Source organism: Nestor notabilis, unplaced genomic scaffold, assembly GCF_000696875.1.
Source record: "Nestor notabilis isolate BGI_N333 unplaced genomic scaffold, ASM69687v1 scaffold12132, whole genome shotgun sequence".
Taxonomy (NCBI): Eukaryota; Metazoa; Chordata; class Aves; order Psittaciformes; family Psittacidae; genus Nestor; species Nestor notabilis.
The window spans coordinates 1-15,254 of NW_009919806.1; the positions used below are offsets into that span (position 1 = coordinate 1).

Genomic DNA, 15,254 nt, shown 5'->3' on the forward strand with positions numbered 1-15,254 from the left:
TCGGGAGCCTTCCCAAAGGAGCGGCGCCTGTGCCCTCTCCGCTCCGTCCCACCGCCCAGGTGCCCGGGGGATGTGTCCGGACGAGCTGGTTTCTGATGGACGTTGTACTTAAGCCTGTTCCCTAGGCTGCACGGCAGGGAGGAGGTTCTCCCTTTGGTTCAACTTCAGGAGTACCAGGCTTCGGTGTCTTTTGTTTGTAAGCTCAAAATACGCCTTCTTTTTTAAACAATGCGGAAGCTGGGGCAGATCCGTGCCACTCCGCCTTCCTTCCTGCTCTCTGTTTGGTTTTGACACAGACGTTCTTCTTCTCTGGAAAACAACCAGCCAACCTCCCCCTTATTTTCATGGCTTTGCTTGCTAAGCTGTGGCTTTCCCATCTGGAAATGAAGTAAGAATCCAAATCTAGTCTTTAAGCCGTTGCCAGAGATGCCATGCGAGTCAGTACCTCTGTTTCCCTGTCCTGTTGGCGTTGTGGTTTGATCCAAGTCAACAGCTTCTTAAACAAGTTTCTGGCCGCTCAGAGGAAAGTGGTTTTCTGGTTCCTTTCAAGTAGCTTTATCATAAAGTTAATGCCACACGAAGGAATGACTTTTCATAAAGGTCATTCCACTGAGCACTTGAAAGCTCTGAGAGTGGAATTTAATAAAGCAGAAAATAAATTGTAAGTAATAATTCAGTTGGGCAGTTTGGAAATGAAATGGCATTTGTAAATCTGAAGGAGAAGAATACAAGATTGCTTTGTAACGTCCCACTTTGCCTATCATTTAGATAAAGGTTTAAGTATCTTCTGTGTATCTGAAGGGGTCTGAATATGTTGTATGTGTTAATTTGTGGAGAAAGAGTATTTTGTATAAGCCATGACCAGGATGACTTGCACCTTCTACGGGTGGATGTAGTTATGGGGATGAAATCTCTTGCTTTCTTTGGCAGACCCCCCATGCTGGCCCGTCATGTGCAGAGGCTGGGCAGAGACTGCATCGCCCACTGGAGTGGTTCTCAGACACTCGCCTTGAACAGCCTGGGTTACAGCTGCATGAGATGGGCCGGACACTACCCCTGGGCCTCATTTCCACTTCCCGTTCCAGCTGATTCCTCAGCAAACTGGAGACTCCCTCCGTTTTTTGGACCTTGGAGACAGTTTCAGAACTGTAACTGGCAGCTTGATAACTTCATGCAAAGTTCTTGCTTTCACCTACCCAACCCCAGTATGAAATCTGAGGGAGAAGAACCATTGACAAAGAAGAGAAGACTCAGCAGCCAGCATGATGCTTCAACTCCTGAAAAAGAAACAAACTCCTCTGATCGGAAGGAAGCATTGTGTCTTTCTGTAGCACGGAATGAAGAGAAACATAGGAGCAAGAAAGGTAAAAGGTGCTCTTTCCTCGTTTCCCATCTTTATCTGTAAAGCTAAACACATCTAACAAGCTATAAGCAATCCTGCCTGCACCTTTTTAGTTACTGTTTTTCTTGGCACCTTGATCAAGAAAACATCTGTCTTAAAAGCCTTACAGTTTGTGATGCTGTTTGGTGTGTCACACTTGTATTCTGTGCTGCCACAGTCTGCCTGTGCTAGGTTCACTGTGACAGGCAATAGAACACAGTCAGATTGTACACAGGCTAGAGGTGAACACTTTGTTTAATTCCTAACCCCTTCTTAGTCATGTATAGGGAGATCAAGCTGCCCATGTGCTGTGCTAAGGGTGTATCTCAGACTGACATACCCTATCTCCACTGAGGAGGTAGTGGCAGCAGGCAGTGTAACACTGCGTCAGCAGAGTGGATTTGGCTTACCAGTCTGACAGGTTTCCTTAGGACATACCAGCTGCCTAATTTCAAAGCACTTTGAAATCCAGCACATCTAATGATTTTGTTTGGGGGTTGGGTTTGTTTAGTTTGGTTTTTTACTGATGCTTAATTAAAGTTCATCTTGAACCATGTCTAAATCACTACTAATCAAATAAGCTTTTAGAACTGATTAAGCAAAGACAAGCAGTTGTCAGTAGAATGATTTCTAAGAGCAGTAAGAACTCATATGGTGCATTACATAATTTTTTCTTCTTCATGCTCTTTTAACAGGAACCATCAAAAGACACTGGGAGTATTTCTGCCAGCACAGCAGAACAATGAAAATCGTTGAAAATAAAGAAACTGACCAAAGCAGTACAGAAAGTGAGGCAAAATTTGATTTTACAGTCATGTCCTACAATATCCTCTCACAGAATCTGTTGGAAGATAACTCTCACCTGTACAGACACTGCAGGCAACGACTGTTAATCTGGACATACAGATTTCCCAACATTCTACAAGAAATCAAACAGCTGGATGCAGATGTGAGTAGAAAATGAACATGTTGGTATTTCTTTAGGACTGATAAACTGCCGCAGCGAATTCCTGCTATTCTTTATTTTGATGGGTGGGTTGTCCACTGAATCCAACTGAGCTTTTCATTATCTCATGCTTAACACTAGTTTTGATTTATGCTCATGCAATTCGTGTATTCTGTGCAATCTGAATTTAGAGCAAAGGCAACCTCTACAGCACATACCACTCACAGTTGCCTTTTTTGTCCATAATTCCTGGAATGGTGTTTTTGGCATAACTTTGTTGCCCTTCATGAACTCAGTCCCTTGTCAGAGTCCCAAGGTGGTTGTAAATCAGTACTGCAGTGCACAGACAGAAGGCTGCAAGATGCCCAGAATTCTCTTAATGGAGTATTTTGAGGTTGATCTTTGGTTCAGGCTATAATATGGAAGCTTGTTGTCCACTCTGGAACGTGTGCCCTTGGCCTCTTCATCCCACTGCTCTGGCATTTAGCCCTCCCCTAAACTGCTGGGAATGTATTAGCAGGCGACTACTTTGATTAAATTGATTTTCACATCTGAAAATGTGCAGCTGTCTGAGAGAGGGTGGGAGGAATTGGAGCCTTCTTCCCAATCTTAAGGAGCACTTTCTCTAGGAGACTGAATCCTTTTGTGGAATTATGAAGGCAAAAAGCCTCTGAACTATTATTTTTATAGTATACCTATACAGAGTGTCCAACAGAGGTGATATGGTCATATTTTGATATACTTACTAATCTTTTAATTGTGAACTTTTGCTTCAGGTACTCTGTCTACAGGAAGTCCAAGAAGACCACTATAGAACAGAGATCAAGTCAAGTTTGGAATCCCTGGGTATGATGAAACTTTTATGACCAGTGTGTTGTCTTCTCTATCCCAGTACTATTTTCCTCAAAAACATTAGTTCAATAGAATGGAGTTTGCTTCCATCACAACATGGAACAATGTTTTGTACCCCCTTTATAAATTCACTGAGTGCTCTCTGGAAACTGCCTTAGTGTTTTCTATCGTAATTCCTGTTGGATAGGGTTTTTTTCTAGAGTATGTTTTTCTGGCTTGAAATCTTCCAAATATCAGCGCTAAACCATGGTCAGTTAATATTAATTTGTTTTTAAACACTACTGTCAGTCAGCCTAAATAGCACTGTCTTACCACTCTCCTGTGTGAATTTGTGGAAGGAACATGTTGCTAGGGATGTGATTCCCTGGTGGTTTAAAGCGATCTAAATCTTTCGTGCTCTACGTCTCCTTCCAGTCCCAGGCCCCCCTTGCTTCCTGGCACAGGTACTTGGCTGATGCCAGGAGGAGCTAGTTCAAGGAGCAGCACTGGATTGATACTCTTCTTAGTTTGAGGTAGTCTAGCTCCTAGAACTGAATGTAAAGAAGGTAGAGTAATGGCAGTACTGATTTATACCCACCTGAAATGTGGAACAGCACTGTAAGGCCAGGCTTGTCTGGGCAGCTGAGCTTCCTGCTGCTGGATATGAGGATCTGGAGCCTGCTGTTGCTCTTCTTCTTCCCCTCCCTAGCTCTGAGGTGCATGTTCTGCCCCTTTTCCTGGGCTAGTTCTGGCACTCACTAGACCTTTACGCTGCTGAAATCCACCAGTCCAGCAGAATACTATCCAGACAGATTTTATTTTCCTGGATTAGTTTCTGTTGGTACACCGAGTTAGCAGTGAGTGCCACAGCAAGTGGCAGGAGCACATGGCCTGGTGGAGCTACGTAATTGTGTAACTATGTCTGAGACCTTTGTTCTATGAATCCTTTTAAGGTTATGATTTATGACTTATACTGATCATTGCTTTGATTGGAACACCTCACTGGTGTTTTTCCTAAACCACTGTGGTAACATCCAGGAAAAACCTTAAATACACAAGTTCACTTTTATGTTTCTTGTGGGGCTTCTTTCTTGTTTTGGTTTGGTGGGTTTTTTCCTCCACATGAGGAGAGAATCATAGAATCACAAAATGGTTTGGGTTGGAAAGGACCATCCAGTTCCAACCCTCCTGCTGTGGGCAGGGACACCTCACCCTACAGCAGGTTGCTCAAGCCTCTGTCCAATGTGGCCTTGAACACTGCCAGGGATGGAACATAAGAATATGCCTCGTTTCTTAAATAGATGCTTACACATCACAAAAGGTATTAAAATAGGTTTCCTGTAGTATCTAAATTGAAGCTAGACAGGGCAGAAAGACTCTGTTCACTTTCCTGTGTGAACTTCACATAGTCTTTGGTACTTCAGACTGAGTGTTGACTCCCATGTGAGAGAAGTGTGAGGTTTTTCTTATTTCTTGAAATAATCTCTATTTATACAATGATATTTCATGTTCTTCATTGCCTCTCTTGCAGGGTATCACTGTGAGTATAAAATGAGGACAGGGAGGAAACCTGATGGCTGTGCTATTTGCTTCAAAACTTCCAAATTTAGCCTGATTTCATCAAACCCCGTGGAATTCTTTCGCCATGATATTCCACTCTTGGACAGGGACAATGTGGGATTGGTGTTGCTTTTGCAGCCTAGATTTCACTGTAAAACTAATGCTGCAATCTGTATAGCCAATACACATCTGCTCTATAACCCAAGGCGCGGGGACATCAAGCTGACCCAGCTTGCAATCCTCCTGGCAGAGATCGCTAGTGTTGCTGCTCAGAAGGATGGTACCTTCTGTCCTGTTATCATCTGTGGTGACTTCAATTCTGTTCCTGGTTCTCCATTGTACAGATTTATAAAGGAAGGAAAGTTAAATTATGAAGGACTTGCCATAGGAAAGGTAGGCTCTGATTTTCACTTCTCACAAATAAAAGTTGATGCTGGTTAAGTATAAATACTTAATGTATTAATAATATTTAAGCATGCCAGAGCTGTGATTATTTCCACTTCAGTACCAATCTTGGTGCCCTTTATGCAGTCTGCAAAGAGAAAGTTACTGTGGGGTTACTCAAATAATCTTGAGCATGTTAGTTGTGCCTTACAGGCCACTGCATCCACTTCTGGCAATCTGAGATTAAAAACTTGCAAATGAATTAATTGTTCTTGAAATGTGTTGTCCACAGGATGTTTGTATCACTGTGTTTAAGCATCCCAGTCTTTAAAGAGGATAAAATAAGTATTTAGTCAAACACCTCCTGTGTCCTCCATTGAAAGATGACTCTTGTTTTAGATAAGCTCTGAATTACAGTGGCTAGAATACTGTAAAAGCAAAAATGCAATTAGATGCTGACTCTAAACTGTTTCAGGTGAGATGGTTTTTCTTGTAAGCTCTTGTATGTAGCTGTTGGATGTGTCAAATGCTATTTAATAGAAAGTAACTGCAGTACATACAATGAGAAAACATGGGGAAAAATAGCCCTGTTGGTGTCTGTTGCTAGTGAGTAGTTGTTTCAAGCCCTGCTTCAACTTGACTTGCTCCCGGAAGAATAAGCTTCGTGAAGATGAAGTGTCTGCTGGGGAGCTGTGTACACTCGGTCCTGTTATGTTGATAAGTGTTCTTGGTGGTATCTCAGCTTAGTGTCACAAGAACTGCCTTGAAAAATTGGGTAGCTGCAAAAACAAAGGGGGTGTATGTAAGGGATGTTGCTACTTTTACACAGAGTTGCCAAGCCATTACAAAAGACTTATTCTAAGGGGCTGTGGCTTTTCTTTGCTTTAAACTTTAACTAAGAAGTCCACTCATTTCGTGTTTTCTTAGGTCTCTGGACAAGAACAATTTCCAAGGGGACAAAGAATTTTATCTATTCCAATCTGGCCCAAAAAATTGGGTATTTCACAAAACTGTGTATATGAAATAAAACAGCAACAGAAAGAAGAAAATGCAGGTCAGTTGCTGGGTTGATGAATTCTGTGGACCTTTGAAAACATCATTCGGGTAGCACTGAAAAACATGTCCTGTTCTAGTAGAGGGGGAAAACAGTGAGTCTTTAGCTTGCCAAACTTCCCTGTTGGCTTCATTTGAGTGTAGTTACTGTCTCACATAAGCATTTGCAAATTTGACTCTTTAGAAGGTAATAGTTAGAAATTGCCATTCAGGAGCTGGTGCCTATTCTTTAAACTACTGTGACTGAATCACGAAAGCCAGTGTGCTGTGACTGGGAAAAGAGATGGAAGAACACAGCACACGTATGTAGTGTGAACCTACATTCTGCTTAAGTGGTTATGATGTATCACAGTGGAGGCACTTCATGGAACAAGTGGGAAAAGCAAGTGATTCCTTCCTTATTGCATCTGTCATCCACCAATTTTAAAGGAATGGGACACCATTTGGAAGTCTTTGGAGGGCGTATTACAAATGGAATAGAAGAATTTAATCCAGTTTGTCTGGATTAATCTTGCCTGCTGCAAAAAATAAATGTAAAGATACTCGTCTTGAGCTTTTCTTTTCTATAGCTCTTCAATATTGGTCTTGCTTACATCCTATTTTTAAATTTAAATTGAATGGATTTTTGTTTTACAGGAGAAAAACTGGAAGCAGGAAAACTGGACAATGCTCAGGAGGTTGTAATAGCATCTGAAAAGTATGTGTTGGGGGATAAAAAATGGAATTCCTTGACTGGTTCCTAGTTTGGGGGGTTTGGTTTTAGACCAAACTTGTTTCTGATTCCAGATGTGGATAGAAGATGCTAACCTAACCCGGTCTGCCTATCTGAGTTAAAAATCATCATCCATTTAAACATGCAAAGGCTGATCAGACAGCAAAGGGCTAGAACTGGAAATAAGGGAGCGTGGGTTCTTGCAGGAACCTGCAGCTGCTGTTTTGCAATGCAGAGGCAAGGTGTCAGTGCTATTTAGGGGGCCCTTTCTGTCTGCTTATTAGAAAGTCCTTTTGACATTTTTGGTTACTTCTTGACATAAACGGAACACTTGCTCTGTAGTGATGTTGTAGGAAAGCTGTGAACTTCTTCATTGCTCGTTCTTTCTAGGAAAGACAAGAAAATAAGGTTCTTTTCTCTGGTTCATGTTTAGGGTGTCTTCAAAACTGCAGCACCACTTTAAATTGTCTTCAGTCTATTCTCATTACTTTCCTGAAACCGGGATACCAGAAGTAACAACTTGTCACTCCCGAAGTGCTGTCACTGTGGATTACATCTTCTATTCTGCAGCAAAGGATGATACTGCTGCCCAGCCAGGTAAAGAAACAACTTTCTAATTGTTTTTAACAGTGCTAAATGGGAGCATTTGGATGCTGTTCCAAGGGAAATGCAGTGATAATTCAATCCATATGAATTACCTCAGAGGTTTGTGGTAGTGCTTCGAATGTCAGCTGCTGCCTGAGAAATGGGGCCGGGCTTGTGATCTCACCGCAGTTGGTCTTGTAGTGCCACACAGGGCAGGCTTTTCCACGTAACTCAACAGTGCTGTAGTTGCCATCTCAGCATGGAGAAAAGACCTGAGGCCCCAGAAAAGCAGCAGTGTAAGTAGCACCTGAGAATTACTGCTGTCAGGAACTCCTTGGTGGCCGAACCGACAACAAAGCAGTGTTTCCAGTCACATCCAATCACAAAAACGGTGATCAGCAGCTTATGATGTGCATTAAAAGGGTTTCTTAGTTACTTCTCAGATAGTCTTGATGTAACGTCTGTCAAGTAGGTGACCTCTGTGCTCTCTTGCTCTGAGAGCAGTCACTTGCCCGTGCTCGGTGTCACAGTCTTGATTGTAGTTGCAGCTAAAACTCACCAGATGGTGCAAGAAAGACACGGTGCCTCTGCGGGTGAGTTTCTTGATGGGTAGCACATCCATCCTTTTCTGCTTTGTGCTCTTACCGTGGGCACTTCCCAGCAGTGTGCTTTCCATGTCACCAGTAGTTCTGTGTTTTATGCCATCATCAAAGGTCACCGCACAGTGCGGTGCTATCAGATTAATGGCTCTGCAGAACTTGGAACAAAGAAACCTGGATTCTACTCCTGTTCCCACTGTAGACTGCAACTGATTTTTACAAGTTAACATTGTTTTTAGTATGTGGAATAAAAACACCACTTTCATTTCTCATGCACTGAGACTAGATTGTTAAAATTCCTCGAGTCAATGCACAAGTCTCATTTGTCATAACATGCACAGTAAGAACTACTTTAATGTAAAATACCACATACAAAAGCTTCACAATGCAGAAATAAAAGCTTTGACTGAAAAAACAGGATCTGAGAAGTATCTAAATGACTTCTGAATACTGTGTGATTTCAGAGTGCATCCTGTGCAAAACTTAATCTTGATTCACTTGCTTAGATATTTTTGTCGCACCATCATTGCCCCAGCAGAGCTATAGCACTTTTTCCTTTCTGCACTTGTTTTTCAAATAGATTCTTCATCCCACATCACAGTACAGAATGGGGCCAAACTTGGAATTCTCAAACTAGCTTAAACTGGTGTAGTTTTCTTCTTTAGTTCTTAGAAACTAACTAATAGTGCTTCCAGAGTGCTCCGAGCTGACATTAATCACTGCATGCAGGCCAAGCTCTTTGCAGCAACAAGCTGCTCCTTTGTAGACATGCAGGTGCTGTGCCAGATGATGAATTCGGCTCAAGGACGTGTGTGCTCTGAAGCTACCAAGGCATCTTTGCAGTGGAAAAGCTTTTCTTCAGAGCGGCAGTAAACAGCTGCTGGGTTGTTAGAGGGCTGCAAAGCTGGCAGGTGGCAAAGGAGTGAAGCTGTTGAACTATGTGAGGAGTTGAACAGTTGCTGGATAATCCTTTAAAATGTGCCTGCTGGTAAGTACCAGCTTCAGCCAGGAAGTCCTGGAATTGCTGATCACTTCCTTACAGAAAGTATTTTTATCAAGTTACAGCTGCTGTTTGTGCTGGTCCTGAAAGCACTCAACCTGCTCGGTGTCATCCCTGTGCTCTGCAAGCAAGAGCTAGGGTTGCTGACAGGTTGTCTCATTCAATTAGATAGATCAAGAAGTCTGAAAGTTTGATGCATCATGGAAGGATCTTGTTCTCAATGGAACTTCTTGAGTTGGAAAAAACTTGTTATGATGGTTTTGTTTGGTTTTGGGGGTTGCTTTTTGTTGTTGTTTGGTTTTTGCAATCACAGACTCAACCAGGTTGGAAAAGACCTGTAAGATCATCAAGTCCAACCATTCCCAGCACTGCCAAGGCCACCACTGGATGTTTTTCTTTAATGAGGGGACAGGTATTTTAAGTATGGTATGTAATAACAAAGGTTGGGTAGGGACAGGTGACATTAAAGTGGGGGTCTGCTACAGGCCACCTGACCAGGAAGACTGAGCAGTTGAGGCCCTCTATAGACAGAGAGGAGCAGCCTCATGTTCACAAGCCCTGGTCCTCTAGGAGGGACAACACACCAGCAATAAGAAATCCAGGAGGTTCCTAGAATGTGTTGATGGTAAATGCCTTCTCCAAGGGATAGAGGAGCCACTGAGAGGAGTGGTTTTGCTGGACCTTGTTCTCACCAACAAGGAGGGATTGGTGGGGAATGAGAGGCTCAACGTGTCTTCAGGCAATTGGGAGTAGGTAGTAGCAGGAAATAATGGAGAAAGATCCCTTTCTTATGATGAGCAGTTAGGAAGGGAAATGCCAGAACGCTTTCACCCTTATTAACAAGAGTTCTTGCCTGGTGGAGAACTGTTCTTAAGGATATAGAAATAAAGGTAATGTAACTTTTATTAAATAAAAATACATTTAATAATAAATAAAAATTAACTCTCAAAAGATGCTTAATTTTGCAGGTGTCAGTGCTGTTGGGCACTGCTGTTGTGCTAAAGACTGGATTGAGGCTTTTTCAGAGTTATAGTGAACATCTAAATCTCTTTTGATGTCTGCAAAATGGAGGGGTAGAGTCCTGGGTACTTTGAGCTCTACTGATTGTTAAGCTCTGCTGTGAGAGTAGTCGTAAACCAGAAGAATTCCTGAACTCCTTATTGGTGCTGTTGCATGGAACAAAAATGACTTTCACATTATTTGTGCCATAGTGCTTTCCCCTTTCTGCAGGTGTATGAATGTGTGATTCTCAGCCCGCACTGATGAACATTTCTGTGTTTTGTTCTGTTTGTGTTTTATCCAGGAGCAGAGGACTCTTGTCATGGGGGTCTGAAACTCCTTGGCAGGCTGGCACTTCTAACAGAGAAGGATCTTTGGACTGTTAATGGTCTCCCCAATGAAAGTAACTCTTCTGACCACCTGCCATTGTTAGCAGAGTTCAGGCTTATTGAACGGTAATACCCAAAGAAGTTTTTGTGTAGATAAACCTACCTTCACCTTCTCACTTCCTGTGATGAGTATTGTCTTTTGGAAGGTTAATTCAGGCGCTGCTGGTCCGGTTTCAGTAAGTGTTCCTGCATGCTGAGGTGTCAGTGCTGTGTAAAGTAGAGTTTTTAAAAAGACTTTTTTTTAAAGGTTGCAATTACTTTATGAAGCCGTTAAGGCCAAAATAAAAGGTTTCTACATTTGCTTCCTCTTTGATAACGGAAAACATCTGTGCCAGCCTCCAAGTGGCATTATTTTTCACAGAGATGCTGTAAATGGTTTTTATTGTAAATCGTAGTAAAAATGATTATTCTGAGAACCGTGTGCTGCTTCATTGAACCATGGAATGCTTTGGGTTGGAAAGGACCTTAAGATCATCCAGTTCCAACCCCCAAGCAAGGGGGAGTGGGGTTGTGTGCACACCCTAAGGAGCAGAAAATCATGTTTTACTACAACAATGCTCTGCAGACACTCTTACCTAAATACTTCTGCAAAGGAATCCACTTAGACTGTAGTCAGGCCAGAAGCTGGAAGATTACACCTCCAAAGGACAAAGACAGCTTTGCAGTAAGGCAAAGTTTTAAAGTTTACTTCTTAAACTTCTAAAAACTGAACTATGGGTAGCATTCCCTGGCATCTTTTTTAAAACACCTGAAATAAACCCCAGTTCAATGAGCATGGAACCTAACAGTAAACTGATCTACTGTAGGAACAAAACACTACTGAACAACCTGAGGGAGTTTGGTTTTCCACTGAGTTATTAAAAAGGGCAAGTTGTATATTAAAATGACAGATCCTGAGGTACTAAATGATCAAGATTTGTATTTACTCTCACAGTGCACTGACAAACATACCACTTACAAAAGTAAAAGACTGCCCAAACAGTAAACGTGAAGGAAACAAGTCAAACTACATCTGGGTATGTACGAAAACTGCCTTAAAAGTAACATTTGGACATTCGTCTTTCAGTGTAGTGGTGGAAAACCCGCACCCATGTTCCCGAGGTCACATTCAGATGTGTTTGGCTCCTAGAAACATTTCTTTGTTCTTCTCCAACCTAATTCTTGGAATTTTCATCTGCAAAGTTTCCTTTTCCTGACTGCAGAATTACAACTGCACTTACTTTGTGCTTTGAGAACAGTGCAGAAGTACAGTGGTTGTAATCACAAAACCAGTTGAATTGAAGAAGTACTTCAGTGTTCCATTACAAAATATGATTACTTACCACAATATTCAGCTGTGGTTGCTGAGAATTTGGATGGGGGGTATTTTTCTCATAAGTAAGTGGGAATAATTCCTCCGCTTGGGATGACTGCTTATTCAATATTGGCTGCTGCTTGATTTAAATACGAGTATTCTCAAAGCTGGAGCTGATAAATGCAAACATACTTGAATAAACACAACAGATTTCTGGATATGCACAGGTTACAGCTAAAAAAAGCTGTTGTAGCAACTCTTGTAGCCTACACTAAGAGCAAGGAGCTTTGCTAGTCTGGGGGACTGCTGTGTGATCTCCACAGCAGACAAATATGAGCTCTCCTATGTCTGCACCGTTGCCAGCACACAGGCAGCTGAACAGGGGAAGGCAGGTAATAGAAAAGTGCTGCTCTTTGGAATAAGCCTTGTCACTCCTTCAGTCTAGAAATAACAACTAGTTTTTCTGGAATAGAAACATAACAGGACAAAAATTCACCCGGAGTCTTGAAAAGAAAAAACCCCTCCAACTACCATGATCCTTTTATTGAAGTTTCATGCTGTGCATAAACATACAAGTGATGTAAAAAAAACCCAACCCAGAAGTCATGCATGTTTTCTACATTATTTGACCACTTTGCAGTCACTAGAACCACACTTAAGACAAATGCCATCATCGTGAAGAGTATTTCAGCTGAACTGCAAAACAAGAACCAAAAGCAATTTGTCACACGCCTCTACAGCATTAAAAAGTTGCAGTGTCAAGTTAGAGGTTAAAAGAAAATAACTCAAGTGTGGTGGACAGTGGTAAAAACTGTACACAACCACCACTACTTGAGCTGAAGTAAACCATGGTTTCATAGAAAAAGCTTGCAACATATCAGGTAACTTTGTGCTATAGGCTACAGCTGATCAAAGTCAGTTTTCACATCATTTTACCCAAGGGATACATGAAAAAACCTTGTTTAGGTCACAAGATACTGAACAGCACAAAGTTTAAAACTGAAACGCTGCCGCTGGTGTCAAATTGTACAAGGATTTCTACCAGGAGAGTATTTCCCTCTTTTCAACTTTGCTCCTGAACCACAAAAATCCCTCTGGTGAACACAGGAGTGGAAAAGTTGACAGAAGGAGGAATGGGAAAGGCCTCCCTGTAATTGATATGGTAATTTGTGTAAGGAAGTGTACGTAATACTGCAGACAAGTCTTTCTAGACTTTCTGCAGGCTCATTAGAGAAAGCCTTCCCCTGTTTGCAGAAGGTTCCTGGCTCTTGGTATTGTCTTCCTGCCCTACATAGGGAAGATTCATTGACTTTTTTGAGCAATGAGGTCTGTGTACAAGCAATCATCTGTATTCGTTCAGTTGCTGGCTGACAGAAGTGTCCTAGGAGCTTAAATCCTTCAGTTTGAGTAAGCATTACTGTCACTGTCTTACAATGTCTTGCCTTCATCGAGATCCCAAAAAAGTCAGTGCGCAGGAGGGGAAGTACACAAGGCCCATGGCAGTGTCATCTACAAGCACAGCACAAAGGGTAAAGGCTGGACTTGTACAATAATCCAGTTTCTATTTAGGCACCTAATGAAATAGTTTCAGGAATGCAGCACTCACCAGAGAACTTCGCTAATGGAATGGCAGCCCCCAGTGAAGTCTGACCGCGTCACTTGAGAAGGCTGGTGTCCCTCACAGGTCCTCAGCTAAGTCTTACAACGAAAGGACTTGAGTAGGGAGGAAGCAGACGAGCTTGGTTTTCAGCCGTTTCAGCCATTAAAGCTTCCTTATTTAGGTCTAAGCTGTTGTTACTACAGCACATACAGGAAAAGCTCCCTACCTTAGCACGGCAGAAGGTTAACTTCAGCCTGCAATGTCTGATCTTAATATAAGATGTCAAGGCATCACCATCTGAGACTGCTCAGCCTTTCAAAGACAAGGTTCAAAGCTACACCAACTGCTGAAAGGAAAGCACGTGGGCTCAGGTTAGCGTTATTCCAGGAACATAAACAAGAAACAGACTGACTGAGAGGTGAACACTTGTCCCTACACAACAGCAATCTCTATGTTTTGTGCTTCAGCAGCGTAGTCCAGAAAGACTAAAAGCTTGTGACAAAGTATAAAAAAATTATGAAAGTTTAAAAATTCATTATTCAGTTATCACCAGTTAAAAACCCAAACCCTCCTATCTTGCCTAATAAGATGTCAGTGTTTAAGAATACACCTGCATATTACTATTACTTAACATCTTTCAGCAACATGCACAAAATAATAATACAGGTGGCAGTAAAACATCCGGTGCTGGTTTAATACTACCAGAAATGCTGGGAAACAGTACAAATCAGTTACAAAACAACAATACTGACAGTTTTGCATATCTATTAAGTTCAGTGAGGTAATTTCGATACTTTAAAAACTCATGCCACTTCTGCACTGCTTGTTTTTATTGCTGAATTAAACATTAATACTGAATAGGATTTGTTGTAACTGCACTGCACCCCAGCACATCTTAACACTAAGAATATTGGTTTCTTAGTTTTCCCATTGCTACTACCCAGCAAAATGCCCAAATTCAATTAATACTTGTACAGGCAAATTGTATTTGAAGAAACTCTCACACTACTGGAGTCATCTGCTACATGATGAAGGGGAAAAAAGGTCATATCCTGGCAAACCTCATTTTAGGTTCCTCTGCACTGATGCCTTTTCTATAAACTGAAATAAAATAAATACTGCCACCAAAACCAAACTCCCCCCATTCTATTTTCTAAGTAAAACTTTCACCACAGGAGTCCACAAGTTACTGAATTGTCCCATTCCTTTTTCCTTCCAACGGAGCGCAGGTAAAGTGCAGCGGGAAGCACCAGGAAGCCCTCTGTCCGGCATATGGCTTTGTTAGATGCGGAGCTGGTAGCCGACCTCGTTGAGCGTAGCCAGGTCTCCTTTCTTGTCCACCACTGCAGGCCTGCGAGCAAAGGAGGGAAGGGGGTTCTGCTCACCAGTGATCCCACACGGCCGTGCAGAAGCACAGAGGGCAGTGGGCACCCCTGACTTCAAAACAGGGCTGACTAGATCCACTTTGCTCATCGTGAGCACGGTCCTGCTCAATCTGCCACGTGAACTAGTGTGACTGAGCTACTTGTGTGGGTTTTCCATGAAGCCAAGCACCAGTGAGGAACAAGCTGTCCCATCTTGGGGTCCTGGGAGCACCCCTCTCCTTCCCAGTTGAGAGAGGGCCTAAATGAGCAGTTAAGACCAGACACATCCTGCCCAGGATCTACCCCAGAGCAGGACTCTGGGGCTTTTAAAATGAAGTGGAAGCAGCCGAGAGCAAACAGGCAAAGCCTCTCGCATGGCCACAGCGTGTTGGTGCTCTGAATCTACCCTTTCCTCTGGGCTAGGTCCATGTGAAGGGCTGCAGCCCACCAAACAGAATCACGGAACAGTTTGGGTTGGAAGGGACCTGCAAAGCTCATCGAGTTCCAACCCCCTGCAATGAGCAGGGAGGTCTTCAATTCAATCAGGTTGCCCCGAA

The 15,254-nt window shown here is 42.5% G+C and overlaps 2 protein-coding genes across 3 annotated transcripts in view; one reads left to right on the top strand and one right to left on the bottom strand.

The window, feature by feature from the left end:
• The first annotated feature begins 931 nt into the window (after positions 1-931).
• Positions 932-10,850, top strand: ANGEL2 (angel homolog 2 (Drosophila)). 2 transcript variants are annotated; one of them, XM_010010402.1, is made up of 9 exons: positions 932-1,364; positions 2,077-2,330; positions 3,104-3,173; positions 4,690-5,111; positions 6,030-6,156; positions 6,792-6,852; positions 7,301-7,464; positions 9,754-9,759; positions 10,361-10,850. In XM_010010402.1, exons 1-9 carry the CDS (start codon positions 938-940, stop codon positions 10,507-10,509), a joined length of 1,680 nt encoding a protein of 559 aa, XP_010008704.1. In that variant the 5' UTR covers positions 932-937; the 3' UTR covers positions 10,510-10,850. The 2 variants fall into 2 exon arrangements, with proteins under 2 accessions (XP_010008704.1, XP_010008703.1); XM_010010401.1 differs by lacking the exon at positions 9,754-9,759 and having other exon boundaries at positions 10,355-10,509.
• Positions 10,851-14,402: 3,552 nt separating this feature from the next.
• The window catches only part of VASH2 (vasohibin 2), an 8,721-nt gene continuing 7,869 nt past the window's right edge, over positions 14,403-15,254 (bottom strand). The window contains 1 exon segment of the mRNA XM_010010403.1: positions 14,403-14,684. Coding sequence (XP_010008705.1) covers positions 14,615-14,684 — 70 coding nt within the window. The 3' untranslated portion in view covers positions 14,403-14,614.

Coding starts and splice junctions, on each gene's coding strand:
- ANGEL2 (XM_010010402.1), top strand. CDS start 938: ATGCTGGCCCGTCATGTGCAGAGGCTGGGCAGAGACTGCATCGCCCAC. Junction 1,365..2,076: donor GAAACATAGGAGCAAGAAAG/GTAAAAGGTGCT, acceptor CTCTTTTAACAG/GAACCATCAAAAGACACTGG. Junction 5,112..6,029: donor AAGGACTTGCCATAGGAAAG/GTAGGCTCTGAT, acceptor GTGTTTTCTTAG/GTCTCTGGACAAGAACAATT.